At 48.0% G+C, this 22,788-nt stretch overlaps 1 protein-coding gene across 1 annotated transcript; it reads right to left on the reverse strand.

Moving 5' to 3' along the window:
* Positions 1-861: 861 nt before the first annotated feature.
* SPIB (Spi-B transcription factor) lies at positions 862-19,384 on the reverse strand. Its single transcript, XM_035134685.2, has 6 exons — positions 19,263-19,384; positions 13,169-13,196; positions 12,681-12,768; positions 6,134-6,336; positions 3,392-3,539; positions 862-1,590 (listed from the first exon to the last, which is right to left on the reverse strand). Exons 1-6 carry the CDS (start codon positions 19,283-19,285, stop codon positions 1,292-1,294), a joined length of 789 nt encoding a protein of 262 aa, XP_034990576.2. The 5' UTR covers positions 19,286-19,384; the 3' UTR covers positions 862-1,291.
* Positions 19,385-22,788: the final 3,404 nt, after the last annotated feature.

Genomic DNA, 22,788 nt, shown 5'->3' on the forward strand with positions numbered 1-22,788 from the left:
AAGACAAGTTAATCCATAAGAATATTTTTGTAGTCTCGCTCTGCAAAAAGATCTGGAGTTAGATGTAAGCCGGGATGGAGTGCAATGTTTTAAAAAGAGAGTCCCCAAAATAGAATCCGTAACATGCAATGGTCTAGTCTTGAGCTACTAAGCATCTCATTCAAGGCTCGCCTCTGCCATGAGTGTATGAACCAATTCCTAGGGGCCGAGGAGGTCCCTTCACCCCCCACCCTGTATAAAATATTTGAGGGAGCTCACCCCTCCAAAGTTGATGGACACTGCAATTCACAGCCTCCCACTCCCCATCGCTGCAGAACAAGGTTTTAACGACCCCCTCCAAATTAGCCAAACCCCTTAAAAATTTATTTGCAAATTTTACAGTTTATACAGAAGAGATCCATTTTAAAAAATAACAATCAGATTTCGTACAAAAACAAAGAAACCCTTCAGGAGATTGAAATCCAACCAAACCCGCAGACCTTATAGCATTAAATAAACATCTTGCCTACATATACATATATATACACACAGAGACAGAACTTCTGGACAATAATTTTTGGTTCTTCTGCCCCCACCTAAGCAAAACAATATGCCGCTTCTAGAAATCCCAGCACCTTGCATAAATACTCACAAAAGCTCCTTCTGTTTTAAAACGACCAGTTTTAAACTGCTAGCCAGGGTGGACAGAGAGTGGCCTCAGTGACACCCCTCTGACCAAACTTTGGCCCCAGCTCAGCAGAGCAAATCCTTCAACCCACACAGAGTTCCACCACCCACCTGGTTCCTATTTCACAGCGTAGTCCCCCCCCCCTTCACCATAAGGTAACCACATGGACCCCTTTGCTCCCCCCGTACTGTGATTCATCTCCCCACACACCCTTTTTTCCGTACTCCACCAAGGAAGAACATGGACCAGGCCCTGCTGAAAGAGCCCTTCCTCCCAATCAACCCAGGCAAAGGCAATAGCCTCCTAAGAATCCCAGAATGCTTTGCTCCACCTCACCCTACCATGACAGTCCAAGCAGCCCGATTCCCACTAAAGTGCATATCCTCCACCCCTCTGGTGGGGGATCTTGGTGCCTTCATAGCTGGCCTCCCTGACTGCAACCTACTGGAGCCCATCCCACCCTCATTTGGGTCTTCACAACTTTTCCCACCCAGCCTAGATTCTTTCGTGCAGTTTGGTTGAAGGCACCAGAAAGGGGTTGGTCTGGAGAAGGCAGAGAATGGAGGTCCAGTCATCATTAATGGCCCCAGCCCCATATTCTTGCAGCGGGTGGATGGGTGGAGTTTAGGAGGTAGCCGACTGCGCCACCAGAGTTGTCCCAAACTGGTAGGTGAGCTTCTTCTTGACCTTGCGAATTTCGCCTGTCTTGCTGTAGTTGCGTAGCGCCCGAGCCATTTTCTGGTAGGTCATCTTCTTGCGGTTGCCCTTCTGCTGTCCCCAGCGATGCGCCAGGAGCTCCTTGTGCTTTGAGGAGAACTGGAAGATCCCGGCGTCGCGGTGCACCCACCACACACATTCCTTCATGTCGCCGCGCTCAAGGAGCTCCAGCAGGAACTGGTAGAGGCGCAACTTCCGTCGGGAGCCTGCGGAGGGCGACAGACAAACAAAAATCGTGAGCGCAATGCTCTCCATGCCTAAAAACTGGCGTTCAGTGGAGATTAAGAAAATACCCATCATGCCTATTGAGGATACCGGAAGGAGCGTCTCCAACCCCATCATTCAGCCCGGACACTGAGGTCCAGCTCCGAGGGCCTTCTGGCGGTTCCCTCACTGTGAGAAGTGAGGTTATAGGGAACCAGGCAGAGGGCCTTTTGGGTAGTGGCACCCGCCCTGTGGAATGCCCTCCAATCAGATGTCAAGGAGATGAATAGCTATAGAACCCTTAGAAGACATTTGAAGCCAGCCCTGTATAGGGAATTTTTTTAATGTTTATGGTTTTGTTATGTTTTTATATGGTATGTAAAGGTAAAAAGGCGACTATGGGTTTGCAGCGCTCATCTCGCTTTCAGGCCGAGGGAGCCGCGTTTATCCACAGACAGCTTTCCAGGTCATGTGGCCAGCAGGACTAAACCGCTTCTGGCACAACAGAACACCATGAGGGTAACCAGAGCACACAGAAACACCATTTACTTTCCCGCCGCAGCGGTACCTATTTATCTACTTGCACAGGCGTGCTTTCAAACTGCTAGGTTGGCAGGAGCTGGGACAGAGCAACAGGAGCTCAACCCGTTGCGGGGATTCGAACCGCCAACAGTTTTTCTAAAATTGGCTAACACAAAATGCAATAATTGCTTGTGCTCTGAAATGGAAGCCGCTGAGGAACAATGTTTCATTTGCCCAAGCATACCTTGTAAATTATTTTCAACCCTTCCCCAACCGTTCCCCTTGTGTCTCCTGTGTTATGCATTAAGCTTGGGGGGGGGGGGTAGGGCTGCTGTTTCCCCACCTCTTAACCCACTCCATCCTCTGACAGCCACCAACTGGGACGGCAGGAGCTGGGACACAGCAACAGGAGCTCACCCCGTCGCGGGGATTCGAACCGCTGACCTTCTGATCGGCAAGCCCAAGAGGCTCGGTGGTTTAGACCACAGCGCCACCCGTGTCCCTTTTTTGGTATGGTAAACACAGTGTTGGCTCCAGGGTTTTGGGGGGTGCTCAGACAAGGCACCCTCTATGGGCCCACTTTAGCTGGGAGATTGGAGACTGCAAACGCAAGGACTCTTTTCAGGCGAAACACCAGCCTTCTTGGCAATACCCTATAAGTTGTGGCTTTTGGGGGGGCAGGGGTCAACGCACAATCCCTGGGCAGCAGCACCCGCTCAACTTCACTCAACATACATGTTGAGGTTTTTTCACTGTGTGAGTACGTGCATCTGGTCACATAGCAATTAAGAGCTGGCAACATGCCCAGAAGAGTGTTTCAGCAAACTCCAGGCTGGATAATTTGCCTAGTGATAGAGCCTTAGCAACAGCTTGGTGATTGGTGCAGTAACCCTATTAGACTAAGGGTGAATTTGTGGGGTTTTGTGAAGAGTTGGTGGTGTGTTCCTGATGTGGTTATTGTTTTGTAGAGAGATAGAGAGAAGTACTGATCTATGTACTGTTTGTTGTTTTGTTCTTGTAAATAAAGCTGTAAATAGTTACACAATACTAGTTGCAGTGAGTTCCTGTGTTCTTGCAACTTGCCTTCATTTTGCAACCAAGAAGTTTCCTCTGTGCCTGCGCTACTCTGCTGAGTTCAACTGGTATAGTTGGCATTTACGCCAGGTTCAGCCTTGCCGGTCTTTAACAATACAGTGAGTATTTCTGCATGTGTGTGCAGAAACATACACACAAGGTGCATGGTGTTGCTGGGTGCTAAAAGCATGGGATGGAGGCACCCACCTGAATCAAAACCAGGCGAGAGATTCTCATCCAAGTCGCTGTCCGAGGACACCTCCAGGTTCCGACTCTCCCCGTGGAATTCCTCTTCTTCCGACGAGGGGCTAGGCACTTCCCTGGGAAGAGGGTACTGCTCGTAGGGGAGGTAGATCTGTAGATGTCCATGGGATGGAGGGGTAAAAAACAACAACATACCAGTCGTTAGCCAAAGAGGAATGTCCTTGCCCAGGAAGTGAGGACCAAACTACATGTTACACAGGAAGGCCAGGGTGGGATTCCCCTACTGTTCTCATTCATTCATTCATTCATTTAATATCTATAGCCGTGTTTCCCAACCTTTGGTCTCCAGCTGTTCTCGGACTACAATTCCCATCATCCCTGGCCACTAGTCTTGCTAGCTAGGGATGATGGGAGTTGTAGTCCAAAAACAGCAGGGGACCCAAGGTTGGGAAACCCTGGAAGTACCCTTCACCCAAAGACCACAGAGTGGTTTACAATATAAAAACACAAAAATACACAACACAGTAACAATCAAAAATACCTCCCTCCCCCACCTGAGCCTTTGGGTGATACAGGAGGGGAAGAAAAAGGGGTTGTTTTTTTCTTCCCCATACAAGACTCCTGATCTAGGCCGGCCGGAGCCCTGACTGAGTCCTCTCATTAGGGACCAGGAACATTTTGTTGAGTGTTAGGACCAAAAATGACACATTAGGCAGGAAAACCGTGATAGGATCTTCTTGGTGCTTCGTTTACTTTTTGACAAACAGTAGCGGGGGGGGGGGGGGGGAGAGCGGGAATGGGAGATAGGGTGATTAAGGAGGATAACGCTATCAGTTGCTGCTAGCCACGATGGCTAGGCTCTGTCTCGACAGAGATGCTTCTGAATACCAGTTCCTGGTATTCTCAGGAGGGCTGGATGTTTATTGAACTTGGGTCCTGCATCTCAGTTTACCGCAAGCATCTGACAGGCCACTGGGAGAACAGGATACTAGACTATAACTATTGGCCTGATCTAGAATGTTCTTCTTGACTGTTCTGATGAGAGGGCCTACCAATTTGATCAGAGCGCTGGTGCCTGGGGGGAGAGAGTAGTTAATCTTTTCCCTCAGATGCAATTTTCCTCTTATCAAAACCACCCCCACTCCGTGGCTACAGCTTTGGATTACAGCTACAGAACCCAGATAAGGCCAAACAGATAACCCCCTTTTCTGTTTCAAATTAATCTGGGGCCTTGTCTACACACCAGTACATTTAAAGCGTGCCTATACTGCTTTAAACAGCCTTTTATAGCACCCTCATACCACTTTAACAGCCATGGAGAATCCTGGGAACTGTTGTTTGCTAGAGGTGCTGATCTCAATCACAATCTCCAGAAACAAGAGCAAACTACAGTTCCCAGGATTCTCCATAGCTGTTAAAGCGGTATGGTAAAGGTAAAGGGACCCCTGACCATTAGGTCCAGTCGTGACTGACTCTGGGGTTGCAGCGCTCATCTCGCGTTATTGGCCGAGGGAGCCGGCGTACATCTTCCAGGTCAGGTGGCCAGCATGACTAAGCCGCTTCTGGCGAACCAGAGCAGCACACGGAAACGGCGTTTACCTTCCCGTTTGGAGCGGTACCTATTTTATCTACTTGCACTTTGACGTGCTTTCGAACTGCTAGGTTGGCAGGAGCTGGGACCGAGCAACGGGAGCTCACCCCATCGCTGGGCAACAGATCAATATACTGTATCGTCCCAAGCTGGTTTGGAAGTCCATATCGTGCTATCGGTTTCATAATTTTTGATGTGGCAAGGTATTGTGAATCGTGGTGTGTGTGCGCGCACTATGCAAAAAATCATAATGTGAGGAAAACTGTGAAGCTGGCCAATGCTTCCTCTCGATTTCTACAGCCTCTGTTAACTCCCGTCTGCTTAGCTCTCGCCTGCCTAATGCAGGGGACAGCGAATCGCAAGAGCAGGCGCCATCAAAAAATCACGACACCGGAAAAACCGCGAAGCCAGCCAGTGCCTCTACATAGCTCCATCCTTATTTCAGACATTGTGATATATTAGTATATCATGATGTTTAGCTGGTGATATATCACGATGTTGAAAACTAGATAATGCCCGGCCCTAGTCTGGGTGTGACCAAGAACTCATTGGCACCCTGTTTATGTACGCTACAACAGCTGCAAAGAAGCTGCTTGCCCAGAGCTGGAAAGGCGATAAGATACCTACTAGGGCGGACCGGCTGATGAAATTACCGGACTGTGCAGAGATGGCAAGATTAACTGGGGAAATCAGAACTCAGGAGGATCAAAACTTCAACAGAGAACGGGATAAATATAGATTGCATTTGAAGGACCACTGTAAACACTTGAACTCTTCAGGTTTTAAATAACTCTTGCAATGATACATAGACTTTTGATACAACGGAGGGTTGTAAATTAGATGGGCTTATAAGTTGAAAAAGTTACTTAAAGAACCCACGGAGGGGAGGAGGATTCGGAAGAATCTTTGTAAAGATTTAATATTTGCAAGAACATTATCTGCGTGAATGAATTTGTAAAATCAAATAAAAACTTTAAAATAAAATTTAAAAAAGAACTCATTGGCACCCAGCAGTACTTTGTCTTACCCACCAAGCTCCATTCCCAGATCTAAGAACCCAGGTCTCCTGGCTTTCCATTCCCCAAACCCGTAGACCCTTCCCAGGTCCTGGCTCTCTCTTGCCCTGCCCCAAATGGACTAGGCGCCGCCTTCACCTGGGTGTTGTAGTCTTCCTTGGGCGCAAGGCACATGTTCTGAGTGGGTACCAATCCCTCCTGGCTGTAGACAGAATCCATGGAGAGCTGCGGGTAAGAACTATGCAGGTAGGAGACTTGGACATTCTGCAGCTGGGCCAGCTGCCCCACCTCATAGCCTTCATAGCCAGGCTCCTGCATCTCCAGCCAGTTCATGCAAGACTCTGAAAAGCAAGGTTATGATGTCAGAGAGGAGACCCAAGAGAACAAGCCAATCAAGTCAGGAGCAGGGAACCTTTCATAGCCCAGGGGCCACATTCCTAGGGCTCAGCAAGCTTTCTGGGGCTGCAAGCTAGTGGTGGGCAAATGCCAGCATCAAATGTGGGTAGGGCAATGGGTGTAAACGTTGTACAGTAGGCTGGTTTACATGGACGCAAGTAAGCACTCCTCTAACCCAGGCAAGCAAGAGATATTATCAGAGGACCTATTCCAGCCAGGCCTCTGGAATACAGTGTCCAATTCTGGGCACCACAATTTAGGAATGATGTTGACAAGCTGGAACGTGTGCAGAGGAGGGCAACTAAGACGATCAAGGGTCAAGAAGCCAAGCCTTATGAGGAACGGTTGAAGGAGCTGGGCATGTTTAGCCTGCGAGAAAGGAGACACAATAGCCATCGCCAAATATCTCGAAAGCTGTCACGTGGAAGATGGAGCAAGTATTGTTTTCTCCTGCTCCGGAGGGCAGGACTTTCCTTTCATTTATTTTCATTTATTGAATTTATATACTGCCCTATACCTGGACTTTCTTTTCCAAGGGCTTCAAGTTACTGTACTAGAAAGGTGATTCCGACGAAACTTCAGGAGGAACTTTCAGACAGTAAGAGCTGTTTGGCAGCGGAACGGTCTCCCTCAGGAGGTTGTGGGCTCTCCATTCTTGGAGGTTTTTAAAGCAGACGATGGATGGGGCCATCTGCCATGGATGCTTTAGCTAAGATTCCTGCATTGCTGGGGGTTGGACTAGATGACCCTTGGGGTCCCTTTCCAACTCTACAGTTCTATGATTTTACTCAAGGGGTGTGTGAAGCAGGGTGAGTGGGCAGTGCCCCATCTGTTCTAATGGACCAGTCTCTGCCCTTCAAAAGGTTGCCTGGGTAGCTTTCCCTCCTCCTATCTCCCCTTCTCTGCTTTGTGAATCCTGGAGCCCTTCCTCCCAAGATCCACTTGGATCTCTTGGGTATAAGAGCAGGAGGGTTGAGGGTTGTGTTACTCAGCTCAGGCTACGAAGGCTTTTTTCTGTGTGCAAATGCCTGAAGCCATCGATTTTGCATAGGGAGCAGCAGGTACATACAGAACCGGCTGCATGCCCAAAATCTCTCCTCTCCCCATTAGAGGGCACAGTTTTTGAAACCAATATCCAGACCCTATTTCCAAAGAGTGGACTCAGTTTTCTGAACGTGAATTCTTATCCAATCAAAATGCCATACGGAAGAAAAAGATATTAGAAGGCTTAGAAGAGCCCCAGGGTTTGTAGAATACATCTGGGGCTGTATTACCATGAAGAAATAGGAGATCAGAGAAGGAAAGGCAAGGAGTAGAGGCCAAAGCATTGGGAGAAGACGTACCTTGTCAGGAGAGAATTGCTCTTGTTAGCCGTGATGAATCATTTACTTAAAATACTTATGTCTCACTTTATATAGCCCAAACAGGCTCAGAAAAGCGGCATTACAAAACAAAACAAAAGAGTCTCGAAATAAAATTGCACTAAAGACAGATGTGACAGCTATACTTCAAGGTTGGCAGGAAGAAAACCCACCAACCATTGCTGAGTTGTCTGAAGATCTTATTCCCCCTTTCTGCAGTTGAATGTATAACTTATCATTGTCAGTCTACATTGGATATCTATTTGGACACACACACATTTTCATTGCAGGATGGATTATTCTCAACGTGAGCCGATGCAGTTTCATAGAATCACAGAACAGTAGAGTTGGAAGGGACCCCGAGGATCATCTAGTCCAACCCTCTGCAATGCAGGAATAGGCAGCTGTTCTTTCTGGGTTATACCAGCAAAAAAAAATAGGGGAGGAGAAGACGGAAATGAGATGGAGCCAGGATTCTGCAGGCAGCATTTCTGTCATCGCAGAAAGCAGCTTCCCGCCGAAATCCTCTTCTGAGGTAAGGGAGTGGGGGCAGAATTAAGAGAATGACAGAAGGCAAATAAAAGAGAGATAAACAAGGAGCCAAAGAGCGAAGGGTTTGAAAAAAAACAAAACAAAAAGGAAGAGTAGCAGATTAAACCCGGATCAGATAAGAGAACGGAAGCCTTAGAAAATGGTGAGAAGGTTGAGCAGAAAATAGTAGCATGTCAAACTGGGAGAGAATATTTATTTATTATTACAGCTATATTCCACCTTTCCTCCAAGGAGCTCAAGGTGGCTGGCTCAAAGTCACCCAGCAGGCTTCATTGCTGAGTGGAAATTCGAACCCGGATCTCCCAGGTCCAAGTCCAGCACTCTAGCCGCTACTGTTAAAAAAAAGGACAATCAACCAGTGCCACCGCAGAAGAAAGGGACAAGAAGAATGGAATTCAGCAATCGGCAAGATTTGGGAACGGCAAGTTACTTTTTGCCTTTTCCTCAAGGACCACCTCCCCGCATATGAAGTGACCTGAACCCAGCAATCATGATTGGAGGCCTGTCTTCGTGCGCCTCCTCTGCGAGAGGTCTGGAAGGTGGCAACCCGAGAACGGGGCCTTTTCCGCATTGGCTCCCTATTTGTGAAATGCTCTCCCCAACGAGGCTCTCCTGGCATCTTCATTACATATCTTTAGGCACCAGTGGAATACATTTCTCTATAACCAGACCTTTGACTGATGAAACATTCCACGGTCTTTTAAATGTTATTGTGGTGCGTTGGTGGTTATCGGTTCGTTTTTGTTTGTTTGTGTTCTTATTTTGTACTTTTATGTTGTGATCTTTGGATGAAGGGCAATCTAGACATTTAATTATCATTAATAATATCATATTTCCGGAGCAGGGGCCGGTGGGGTGCAGCGGGGTGGGATGGCGAGCTGTCATTTTTACGTTTTGCAGTAGCTTGAACAGAAAAGGGAAGGTTCGGGGGGGAGGAAGGATTGAACGCGAGCCCCCAGCATGAGAGAAAAGGAGAGCAAGGAAGAACTATTTTCTGGACAAATGAAGCTTAAGATAACGAGAGGGCATCCAGTCAGAAATGGTAGTGAGATTAGAAAAGGAAGGTGTAGAGCTGCAGGCCATCAGCATAAAACAAGTACACTGTGGGCGTATTTGCCCCTTAAGGCGGGCAAGACTAAAGGAAGTCCTAGGGCATGGCCGGGAGGCACAGGATGAGGCCAAATTGCCTGAAGCTAAAGCAAGTCCAAGCCTGGTCAACGCCTGGAGCAGAGACTAAGTTGTGTGTTAACTTTGAATCCCGTAACAGAAGAAAGGCAGAGTAAATAAATAAAAAATCCAGAGAAAACCACAGAGACACATTCTGGAGCGGTTTGATCACTTCAGTCCACTCTCTGTTTTTGGAAAAGATCTTGCAAGTTCGCTCCCTGTATGGGACAGCTGCATATTCCTGCATCGCAGGGAGTCGGACACCCAACGCTCCAGTTCTGCTCTGCCATATATTTATTCCTCTGACTGCAATTATATGCCTCACCTTCCCATCCAAGGAGCTCGAGCCAGGGTAAATAGTTCTCCCTCCCACCTGGCGCAACCCCAACAACAACCCTGCGAGGCAGTGACTGGCTCAAGGGCATCCAGTGAGCAGGGCCGTCTTAACCATAGGCGCTAGGGGTGCGGGGCACCTGGGTGCTGGGCTCTCAGGGCCGCCAGGCCAAGACTCCAGGGCCCGAGAGTTGAGTCTGGGGAAGAGCCCACCTGTCGGTCGGAGCGCTGCAGCGGGCTCTTCTGCAGGCGGCTCTGTGCCGCAAGTTTGGGGGCAACCGAGCCAGCGAGATGCTGAGGCGGCTGGCCGGCTCCGCCCTCCTGCGCGCCTGGGACCGAGCAACCGGGGGGGGCGCCGGGGGGATCTTTGAACCCCGGCGCCACATATGCTTAAGACAGCCCTGCCAGTGAGCTCCGTGACCGAGTGGGGATTTGAGCTGTGGCCTCCCCAGGCCCTAGTCCTGGCACTCTTCAGAACCCGACGCACCGTCTCACTTATGCAGAGGCCAGGGGTGGGTTGGTGCGTGGAGGGTGTTGCTTGAAAGGCAGAAGGGTTCAGCCAGAACGCTGAGATCCAGCTCCGAGGGCCTTCTGCCAGTTCCCTCCCTGCGAGAAGTTGAGGTTACAGGGAACCAGGCGGGGGGCCTTCTCGGTCGTGGTGCCCACCTTGTGGAACGCCCTCTCATCAGATGTCGAGGAGATGGCCTTTAGAAGACATCTGAAGGCGCCCATGTATGGGGAAGTTTTTAATGCTTAATGTTTTATTATGTTTTGCATGTGCTGGAAGCGTGGCTGTTGCAACAAATAATAAAATTATTATTATTATTATTATTATTATTATTATTATTATTATTATTATGCACTGCTGAGCAGGAGTGGGAAGGCCCATAAAACTAACCAGGTTGTGAGCTTCTTGGGTGAAAGGCAGAATAAAAAACCAAACAAATAACACATACTGATAAGCTGGCAGATCCACACACCAGCTCTGCCTTGCCTCACCCAATGCACAAAACTACACTGCAGATGTGGCAGGAAGCAGAGGTTCGGTGGGTGGTCGGTTGCTGGATTATAATAATTTTATTATGTATACCTTGCCCATCTGGCTGGGTTGCATGTTAAGGGTACACCAGAGTAGATTGGCAACTTGGTGCCAGAGATCAAAAGTGGCAGGCCAGCCCCAGATTGGATTATCATGATCTTCAGGCAACTTCCAGCCTCCCCGAGACTACAAAGCCCAAAAGCAGTATCTTTCTTTCTCTCTCTCTCTCTCTGCAAATAATACAGAGTGCCTATCTGTGGCAGGCTCCCACCAAGGCCTGTAATAGATGCAAGCACATCCCAGAAATCAGATGGCAGCCGCCGATTAAATGCAGATTGCGCAAGCGAGCGGGGCAGGCGGGGAGGGGGGAGGAAGAGAGAGAGAGACTCGTCTGTTCTAAACAGGAAAGCCATGCATGAATCCTCTCCAGGCCGTCTTAACGGCTAGGCAAAAGAGGGTCACATGCAAATCGGCGAGTGAGAGAACAAGAACTTACATTTGTTCATTCAGTATGTAGACGAAGGATAGCGAGTGTGGTGCCCTCACAATGTTGGGACTCCCTATTTCCATCAACACCCCCACCCCAGCCAACATGGTCAGGGGTGAGGGCTACCCCAATATATAATATGCCTCCTACAATAAGTTTGCATGCGGCTGTGTGCACATCCATGGAGGTGCAGGTCAATTCTGTGTCCAGGGCGGTTGTCTACCAGCTCCATCTGGTACACAGGCTGAGACCCTACCTGCCCGCAGGCTGTCTCGGCAGAGTGGTGCATGCTCTGGTTATCTCCCGCTTGGACTACTGCAATGCGCTCTATGTTGGGCTACCTTTTAAGGTGACCCGGAAACTGCAATTAATCCAGAATGCGGCAGCCAGACTGGTGACTGGGAGCGGCCGGCGGGACCACATAACACCGGTCCTGAGAGATCTACATTGGCTCCCAGTACGTTCCCGAGCACAATTCAAAGTGTTGGTGCTGACCTTTAAAGCCTAAAACGGCCTCGGTCCTGTATACCTGAAGGAGCGTCTCCACCCATATCGTTCAGCCAGGACACTGAGGTCCAGTGCCGAGGGCCTTCTGGCGGTTCCCTCACTGCAAGAAGCAAAGCTACAAGGAACCAGGCAGAGGGCCTTCTCGGTAGTGGCACCCGCCCTGTGGAACGCCCTCCCATCAGAGGTCAGAGAGATAAACAACTACCGGTACCTGACATTTAGAAAATACCTAAAGGCAGCCCTGTTTAGGGAAGTTTTTAACCTGTGATATTTTAATGTATTTTAATGTGTGTTGGAAGCCGCCCAGAGTGGCGGGGGGGAGGGGACCCAGCCAGATGGGCGGGGTATAAATAATAAATTATTATAATATTATTATTATCGTACGTCTAAAGCAATCCCCAAATAATTCTGAGAACTGTAGTTTGTAAGGGTGCTGGGAATTGTAGTTCTGTGAGAAGTAAACTACAGTTCTTCCCAGGATTCTTGAAGCCGGGGGCGTGGGCATCATGCGCTTTAAATGTATACTGTGTGTGCAGCCCTGGTCTCCTGGCTCCTGTAATAATAATAATAATAATAATAATAATAATAATAATAATAATAATGGCTTTTTTCAGCCAGAGCTCAGCTCCAGCACCTCTCAGGTACGAGAACAAGGGAGAAGTTCATGGTGAGCTCCAGCACCTCCTTTTCTAGAAAAAAATAACACTGATAATAATAATAATAATAATAATAATAATAATAATAATAATAATAATAATAATTTATTACTTATACCCCACCCAACTGCTCGAGTTGCCCCAGCCATTCTGAGCAGCCCATCCCCAGCACTAGGACATGCCTTACCTGGGGAGCTATCGGGGTCTCCAAGGCAGGAAGGAAAGGTGGGTTCTTGTTTGCAAGAGTCCAGGTCATAGATGCAGCCACTGGGAAACTGGGAAGATGACAGACAGGCCTGTGAGCAACATTAAAACCCCTTCGCTCCACACCCTCAAATGCAACAAGGACCTAGGAAGACTCCCAGCCTCTAAACCCACCCCGGTCTGCTAGACTGACTTTCTTCCACTAAGAAAACAAAAGGAAATCCTGTGGTTAAGAGCACATGCGAATGGCTACAGGTTCAACCCCCAGTATCTCTGGGTAGGGCTGGGAATGTCCCCTGTTTGGAACCCTGGATAGCTGCTGCCAGCCAGTGTAGGCCATATGAGCTAGATGAGCCAATGGTCCGTTTCTTACGTTTCCATCTTGGCTTCTGAGCCAACAAAATCCCACTTTGAAATCCTCTTCTCTCATTCAGACCAGTAAAATGCAAGTATTATGGGCCACATACTTACCATATAGCCATACTGGGACCCCTCGAACCTGCCAAGATAGAAGAGAAATTGGTTAGAAAGATTTTATCATCATCAACATCGTCATCATTATTAACAAACACGTTTACAGCACCATCCTAGCTAGTTAGTTAGTTAGTTAATTTATTGTTACGGTTCTTGACTAGCACAGAGCACCATCCTATATATGATTATTCAGAAGTTAATCCCCCTGTGTCCAATGCGTTGTCTCCCAAGCAAGACTTAATTAATCCAATCTACCAACAGAAACTGATGATCAAGATTTGAATGACAGCCCTAGTCGCTACTAAACTAGCAATTAAACAAATTAAAGCTTGCTGTTCTGCCAGTTACTTACTATCTGAGTGCCACTTCTTCCTTGCAAAGAGATTTATTATATTTATCGGGTTTGAATCTTTCATCCCGCAGAGAAGAGGAAAGAAACAAGGAAGCATTGTTCCCATTTTACAGATGGAGGCAGGTATATTGAGGTTCGTAGCACAGGGGCTGCTCGGCCAAATTGCACTGCACATTTTTTTTCTTGAAAATGCATAAGGGATGTGTTCCCAATAATTCATACAGCCTCAAAAAGAGGCCACCTACGCAGTAAAGCTCAGAAACCTGGAAGGGAAAAAAAGCTTGTACTGTATACCAGGTGTGGGGAAACCTCCAAATGTTGCGGAACTACAACTCCCATCAGCAAGGAAGGTCAATGGCCAGGGATGATGGGAGTTGTAGTTTAGCAAGCGCTCCCCAGATATGGTATATAGACTCACCCTGTCACTCAAAATTGAGACTCAGGTCAGAGCAGGGAACTGGGTATGCATGTGTGAATCATAAACGCTCCTGTCCTGCCTGGGGCTGATGAACTATACAGCTTTGCCATCCCTGCAACTGACAATGTTGAGTGCCCAAATGTTAACTGAGCCAAAACAAATTCCCTTCTTTGTTTTCCAAGTGAGACATTTGAGCATCTAGGACAGGGGTGGCCAGCTCCCAAGAGACTGCGATCTACTCACAGAGTTAAAAACTGGCAGTGATCTACCCTTTTTTGGGGTTCAGGTCAAAGTTGTTGATCTTTTTTCAGGGGAGCCAGTGATCTACCAGTTGGACGTGCCTGGTCTAGAAGATAGAAAACTGAGGCTTCACAGCAGATGTGGCACAGATGTGGATCTCTCCCGTGGCCAAATGCACTGCCTTGGCCACTGGAAATTTCTCTTTGGCATGTCCTGTTTTGTTCAGGAGCCACGCCTGAAAACATTGTGGAAACCAGGTGTGTGTGTGTGTGTGTGTGTGTGTGTGTGTGAAAATACTGGTATTTCCTGGAATACATCTGAAAGCACAACACTAGCGTGGATCCAAGTCTCAGAGCCCAAAGGTAAAAGCCTCAACAGTTCCCATTAAATCATACCTATATTTTCAGTTTGTGCAGCAGCCTAAATGTTGGCCTCGGGCCCAGTTTCAAACCCCTGATTGCGAAACCCCAAAAAATATTGTTACCTGCCCCAGGAATATGGTGGGCTTCTCTGGCTTAATGATAACTCATAAAGGTAAAGGTCCAGTCGTGTCCGACTCTGGGGTTGTGGCGCTCATCTCGCTCTATAGGCCGAGGGAGCCGGCGTTTGTCTGCAGACAGCTTCCGGGTCATGTGGCCAGCATGACAAAGCTGCTTCTGGTGAAGCAGAGCAGCGCACGGAAACGCCGTTTACCTTCCCGCTGGAGCGGTAACTATTTATCTACTTGCCCTTTGATGTGCTTTTGAACTGCTAGGTGGGCAGGAGCTGGGACCGAGCAACGGGAGCTCACCCCGTTGCAGGGATTCGAACCGCCGACCTTCTGATCAGCAAGCCCTAGGCTCTGTGGTTTAACCCACAGCGCCCCCTGGGTCCCATAACTCATATCCTGTGCCAAGTACCCAGAAAGCCTCATATCCTCTTCCCTACACTGCAGTAGGGACAGAGATCCTGACACACGCTATGCATTTTTATAGTTGTGTGTGTTAAGCCCAAGTCAGATGCATCTAGAAGGGCAGCCTTGAACAAGTCACCCTCTCTTAGCCTCAGTTTCCAGCATAAATCTGCAAAATGGGCATAGTAAGTGACCTGCCTCGTTGGGCCACTTTAAGAGGATTTGTCACAAAGCGATTTTGGGAGCCCTGAAAGTACTAGAGAAACAAAAAACGACAAGTGATAAAAGTCAGGCCTCTTCAAAATGTATCTGATGGGAAATAGAGATACACAGCAAGAGAGGGAGGGGACTTTAGAAAAAGATTAAAAAGGGAAACAGATAGGGAGGGGAGGACAGATAAAGGGAGAGCACAGTCAGAGGTTAAACTGGCAAATACAGTGAAGGCAAGACTTACTTTCATGCAGCACACATTTAAAGTGCCCCCTCACCCCCCCCCAAAAAAAAGAATCATAGGAATTTTTGTTTTCACCACATAAGAAATTTGCACATCTCTGAATTGTGTGGTGCTGTTCTCCAAACATATACCCTCCAACATTTCTCTGATGAAAATAGGAACGTCCCATTCCATAATGATAATTTTACTTATTTATACCCCACACGTCTGACTGGGTTGCCCCAGCCACCCTGGGCAGCTTCCAACATAAATACAGTGATGCCTCGGTTTAAGTACACAGTTGGTTCCGGAAGTCTGTACTTAACCTGAGGCGTACTTAACCTGAAGCAAACTTTCCCATTGAAACAATGGAAAGTGGATTAATCCGTTCCAGACGGGTCCGCAGAGTACTCAACCTGAAGCGTACTTAACCCGAGGTATGAGTGTAATTGGTTCCGGAAGTCCGTACTTAACCTGAAGCGTACTTAACCTGAAGCGAATTTTCCCATTGAAAGTAATGGAAAGTGGATTAATCCGTTCCAGACGGGTCCGCGGAATACTTAAAACTGAAAATACGGTACTCAAACCGAGGCGTACTTAAACCGAGGTATGACTGTATATGTTGTTTTTCAGGGACAGTCCCAGATTTGCAGAAGCCGTCCCGGTTTCTGATTTGATCCCGGGCATGTCCCGCTTTTCCTTGGGACTGTCCCCATTTTCATCAGATAGATGTTGGACGGTGTGGAGTTAGGCAACCACCGAGCCAAGGAGATAACTTGACAACTTTTGGAATACATCTGAAGGCAGCCCTGTAGAGGGAAGTTTTTAAAATGTTGTGTTGTGTGTGTGTGTGTGTGTGTGTGTGTGTGTACACACACACACATAATAAAACATTTTAAAAACTTCCCTCTGCAGGGCTGCCTTCAGATGTATTCCAAAAGTTGTCAAGTTACAGGTAGGTAGCCGTGTTGGTCCGAGTTGAAACAAAATAAAAAAATTCCTTCAGTAGCACCTTAAAGACCAACTAAGTTTTTATCTCTTTGGTTCAAAGGCACAAGAGCATATTCCCCTCCCGTATTGCCTAGCAACTGCTATTCAGAAGCATTATAGACATCCTGGCCTTATCTTCCATGAAGGGTGTTCAGGTGTTGAAGCTCTGTGAGGGGCAAATTTATGTCCTGGAAAGGCAGCTCATTGTTATTTATTTGTACTATTTTTTCCCCTACTTCCAGAGAAAAGGTGGTTGTTGTTTTTTTCTGCCTCAGGTGGCAAAATAGCTCGGCTGGCCTTTATGCACCTTGAATCACAGAGCGTGGGTGGGTGGAGACCATTTCCTGTTCTACCTCAAGCTGCGAAATGTCTTGGGCCAGCGCTGGAGAAAGTGGTGGCGGAGATGTCAGCGGAAATGGGGTATTATTGGTTATGGAGAAAGGGGACAGAGCGGTAGGATGAAATATACCAGATGGGGAAATCGGGGCAATGGGCGTAATTGCGTAATTCAATTGCTGCAGCAAGAGGAGACCCTAAACAAGAAATAAACAGGGTTTATTTGCGTACCTCAAGGGGCTCTCTAATGCAAAGGCATGCTGTGCCTCTGTTATTTCACAGGGTGCTTAAAACCAGATCGGTGTTTGGTGGCCCATAGGAAGGTGCTACCTTTATTCTGAGTGAGACCTGTTTGCTCCATTTAGATCAGTATTGTCTACACTGACTGGCAGCCACTTTCCAGGGTTTCAGGCAGGATTCGCTCCCGGCACTGGTGGGGATTGAACCCTGGGACCTTTGGCAGACCCCTGTTCCCTTTCCAGAGCTCCGGTTCCCAGCGAAGAACAACCGATTGTTAAACCACCCTGAAAATTGTAGGTCAAGGTCTCCTAACAACTCTGTGAACCCTTGACAAACTACAGTTCCCAGAATTCTCTAAGGGAAGCCATGGCTGTTTATAAAGGGGTCTCATCGCACTTTAAAACATACGGTGTCAATGTGGGCCTAAGTTGGCAGGTATTAAAACTGGCTCAATCAATGCTTAGGGCAGGAGGGCTGTGGATTACACTGTATACCCAACATTTGGGGTGGAAAAAGCTGGACAAAGAAGCTCCACACCCTCCCCTCATTCAAGGCGCCACCCCACCCCCCACCCCACAGTCACACTCTTGTGAGCCGAGGAAATATTCAAATCTACCTTTCCCCACCTCAGCATTTGCATAACAGGCAAGAGGAGGGGAAGGAAAGTGAGAGGAGAAAGTTGAGGATGGGGTGCACTTGGGGTGGGTGAGTGGGTGGGGGCGTTCAAAAGCACCCAGTATTAGATTGCAAATAAATTGGGGCGGAAAGGGGCTGCTAAATTTGGAGTAGGGTCACAGTATTTAAAGTGGCCAAGTCTCTGTGCCTTTTCGCTGTTGCAAAAAAAGGGGGGGGGGAATTTGGAATTCAGCAGCTGAAGTTTTGCCCAGCATAGAAATGCCATGGTGGGAAAAGTTATACAGTACAGTACAAGAGATTTTTTCTCCTTACAGCAGATCCTGCTTTGCAAAGGAGCCCCGTTTGAAAATGTTGGTGGCAACCTGCCTTAGAGACAAGCAGCAGCCCTAAATACTGGCGTTTCCAGGAACATTCCAGGCATAAGGCATGGATCCTGTCCACAAAGTGACCAAGGATAAAGCCCCCACAGCATAAAAAATTAACACACACTTCCCACTGCGTGTTCTTTCTCCTCCGGCCCCCTACTTTTCGCAACTGACATTAAATTAGAGAGCCCATGTGATGGGCTTAGGCAGGAGACGTCCTGGGTTCGTATCCCAAGATAGAGAATTATTAAATTGTTAAGAGGTGGAAGGGATCTCGAGGGTCCTCTAGTCCAACCCCCTGCAATGCAGGAATCTTTTGCCCAATGTGGGGTTCGAACTCAAGACCCTGAGATGAGCAGTCTCATGCTAACACTGACTGAGCTATCCCAACTATCCCATGAACCACACTGGGTGATCTTGGGCAAAAAGCTAACACTCAGCCTCGCCTTCCCCGCAAGGCTGTTGTGTGGAGAAGGAGAAAAAGCTTATGGACTTCCCTGAAGTCCTAGGTGGGCGTAATAATCATATGAAGTGATAAAAGCCTGACTGTCTTTATACAAAACTGCTCCCCCAGCCCAGAAACGCCAGAAATCCAAAATTCTGGCTCTAAAGCCTTTTTGTGGATTCACAACGTGTACGCTTGATGCAGTTAGTTTTCAGTTAGCTCTGTGCTGAGCTCCGTTCTCGGCTTTAACAAAATCGTTGTTCCTAGTCAGAGAATTCCCGGGTCCGAACAGGCACCCCGCTTCCCCTGGCCGATTTCCCTCCCGCAGAGAACCCAGGAGTTCGGGAACGCAGCCAGCTTGCCCCGACTTTACAGGAGTCCTCTGCTCCTCTCGGGCACCCCTCCCTCCTCCACCCCTTGTATGAGCTGCGGGGCAAAGACTTTTTGGTCCAACTTTGGCAGCCGGCAAGCAACCACACCGACGGAGAAGCGAGCTGGGAGAAGAAAAGCAACTCCCAGACCCAGGGATCAAAAGTTTTAAAAATGAAACAAGCGCTTGCTTCAACGCCCCATCCCCAAATGCGGGAGGCGTAGGCAAATGGGTGCTTTGGGGGGAAAAACTCTGCACATGCTTGGGGACCACTTTAAAGAATTTTTAAAAAAAACCAGGGCAGATGATTCCATATATTTGTGTGTGCGCCCCCTTCTCCACAATCGAAAACACTTCGCCCCCGGTTCACTCACTGCGCGTAGTCTACGTCCAGCATCCTTAGTCCGCCACGATCGCCGTTCGGAGGCCACCGATCCTAAACTCTCCGTCTCCGTCTGCCGATTGCAACTTGGCGGGGGGTGGGAATTATATAGCATCTCGCGGGCGGCGGAGGGAGTGATCTCACAACCGCGAAATTCCCCCCCGATGGGCGTGGCCGGCCCGGGACTCTTACGCAATGTGAGGTTTCCAGCCCGGTGCGAGGAAAGGGGCGCGAACGAGGGAGGGGAGGAGGAAGAAAAGAAAAGAAAAGAAAAGAAAAGAGAGAGAGAGCGGCTGGGCTGGCAGCGAATAGGGCACGTGCTTCCCCCTGCGCGCTCCTTGCCCAGCAAAAGATTACGAAGCACATTAGTGCATTTTTTCGCTACCCATTAAAAAAAAAACACGTGTCCGCGCGCCCAGGGATTTGCTGACCATTGATGTTTTTAGAGACTAACCTGACGGTTGTACTTTCTACGTGTTGCATTTCGTGTTTTATTGGATTTTTAAGCCACTCTTGGTATAACTTTATACTGATGTTGAAAACTGTGTGGCTACTTTTTGTGTGTGTAAGGTTTTTATTTATTTAATTTTATAATTTATTCTAAAACAGAGAGAACCATTATAAGAATAGAGTAAAAAGGGGGGAACCCCCCAAAACTTATAGTGTGTTGAAATAACAAAGAGCAAGTAATGGGAGTTATCAAGTATTGTTCCTGATTGGTCCAGATCAGGGGTCCCCAAACTAAGGCCCGGGGGTGCGGCCCAATCGCCTTCTGAATCCGGCCCGCGGACGGTTCAGGAATCAGCATGTTTTTACATGAGTAGAATGTGTCATTTTATTTAAAATGCATCTCTGGGTTATTTGTGGGGCCTGCCTGGTGTTTTTACATGAGTAGAATGTGTCCTTTTATTTAAAATGCATCTCTGGGTTATTTGTGGGGCATAGGAATTCATTCATATATTTTTAAAAAATATAGTCCGGCCCCCCACAAGGTCTGAGGGACAGTGGACCGGCCCCCTGCTGAAAAAGTTTGCTGACCCCTGGTCCAGATTGTGATGGGGTGGCCTTGAAAAAGATGGTTCTCCTGTATATGTCGAAAAGAAAAGCCTATTAAAAGTGCCTGGAGGTTCTAGCCCTTGTCAAAATCCTATATATACACTTTGGAGTTTTTGGGGCAGCGCATAAATACTAAAATTAAATTAAATAAGCTCCCCCAGCTGCACGATGAAGCTCACACGGAAAGATGCCCCCAGTCAAATATCCCAAGCAAAGTTAAATATCCTAAGCATAGTTAAAGCTATGGTTTTCCCAGTACAGTAGTGATGTATGGAAGTGAGAGCTAGACCATAAAGAAGGCTGATCGCCGAAGAATTGATGCTTTTGAATTATGGTGTTGGAGGAGAATCTTGAGAGTCCCATGGACTGCAAGAAGATCAAACCTGAAGGAAATCAGCCCTGAGTGCTCACTGGAAGGACAGATCCTGAAGCTGAGGCTCCAATACTTTGGCCACCTCATGAGAAGAGAAGAATCCTTGGAAAAGACCCTGATGTTGCGAAAGATGGAGAGCATAAGGAGAAGGGGACGACAGAGGACGAGATGGTTGGACAGTGTTCTCGAAGCTACGAACATGAGTTTGACCAAACTGCGGGAGGCAGTGGAAGACAGGAGTGCCTGGTGTGCTCTGGTCCATGGGGTCACGAAGAGTTGGACATGACTAAACAACTAAACAACAACAACAATGCAACAGGCGGTCAAGGACTGGATCCAGACCATCAACACCATTCCTAAACATGCCTTACTTCAAGTAATTATTTGCCAGCGAGTTCAGCAGGGCTTGTTCCCAGAGTTCAGTGGGCTGCACTCCTGTCAGCAATCGTTCTGCAGCATTCTGCACTGACTGAGGGGAGCCCCGCATAGAGCACATTGCAGTAATCCAGTCTTGAAGTAACCAATGCACGAAATTACTGCGGAAAGGCTTTTTGGGTCCAGCCCAGGAATGGCTGCAGGCAGCTGCCAAACCAGCCAGTTGGTAACAGGCACTTTTCACCACTGAGGCTACCTGTCGCTCCAGCGACAGAGCTGGATTCAGAAGCACTTCCAAACTGCTCCTTCAAGAGGAGTGCAGCACAATTCAGCAGTGCCGGCTTACCAAATAGGCAGAGTAGCCACTGGCCTACAGGCCTTTTAGGGCCCCCGCAACAACAGATCAAAGCAATATTGATTTGATCTTGAAATAAAATTGCAAGAACGTATAGAGGAGATCATTTGCAAGGTGCCCCCCCCCCGAGATTTCGACTGCCTTGGGGCCTCCACAGGGTTTAATCCAGCACTGCCATCCAGGGTTGGCAACTGACCAATTGCCCAGACACGGGAGCTACTCACCTACAGTGCCAGGATTCAACCTCAGCTTGTTTTTCGCCATCTATTTCAACACTGTCTAGGATGCTGTCTAGGTTTAAGATGCTAGACAGCATCTTAAAAAGCAGAGACATCACCTTGCCTACAAAGGTCCGTATAGTTAAAGCTATGGTTTCCCCAGTAGTGATGTATGGAAGTGAGAGCTGGACCATAAAGAAGGCTGATCGCCGAAGAATTGATGCTTTTGAATTATGGTGCTGGGGGAGACTCTTGAGAGTCCCATGGACTGCAAGAAGATCAAACCTCTCCATTCTGAAGGAAATCAGCCCTGAGTGCTCACTGGAAGGACATATCCTGAAGCTGAGGCTCCAATACTTGGACCACCTCATGAGAAGAGAAGACTCCCTGGAAAAGACCCTGATGCTGGGAAAGATTGAGGGCACTAGGAGAAGGGGACGACAGAGGACAAGATGGTTGGACAGTGTTCTCAAAGCTACCAACATGAGTTTGACCAAACTGTGGGAGGCAGTGGAAGACAGGAGTGCCTGGCATGCTCTGGTCCATAGGGTCACGAAGAGTCGGACACGACTAAACGACTAAACAACAACAATTTCAACACTGCACCTAGGCAACAGCCTGGGGAACTGCCCAGTCTCTCCTCATTCGGATGTTATGGAGAAATAGAACCGAGTGTTTCTTTTTAGTTTTCACGGCTTGTTGTTACCGTTGTTTAGTAATAATGGTGGCTGCTTTTTCAAACTGTTAGCCGCATTGAGACTTTTGGTAGGAAGACAGGGTAAACCCTCGTGCGGGAGGGGAGCAATTCACTTTAACTAACGAATTGTACTTCTTTCAAAGAGCGACGGTCTGGTGTGTGGTCAACTGACCCAATGCCGCAAAAGTGACTTTGCATCAGTTGCCAAGGGGGCAGGGAAGCATAAAAGCTGAAATGTACTTGCATTTTCTGTCTTGTGTCATCGTGTGGGTTTCACATATTGCACATGCAGGAAAGCAGACAAATGCGAGGGCACTCTTGCTCACTAAGCGACAAAGCGGTTAACCTGAGCCAAGGATGGAAGGGGGACCCACGCCTAAGTCGCACACGAAGGATAAAGCTTCATGCAACGAAGCAGGAAAGTTTAGGTAGCCTCGAATCTGC

This window comes from Zootoca vivipara, chromosome 13 (genome assembly GCF_963506605.1).
Source record: "Zootoca vivipara chromosome 13, rZooViv1.1, whole genome shotgun sequence".
Lineage (NCBI taxonomy): Eukaryota > Metazoa > Chordata > Lepidosauria > Squamata > Lacertidae > Zootoca > Zootoca vivipara.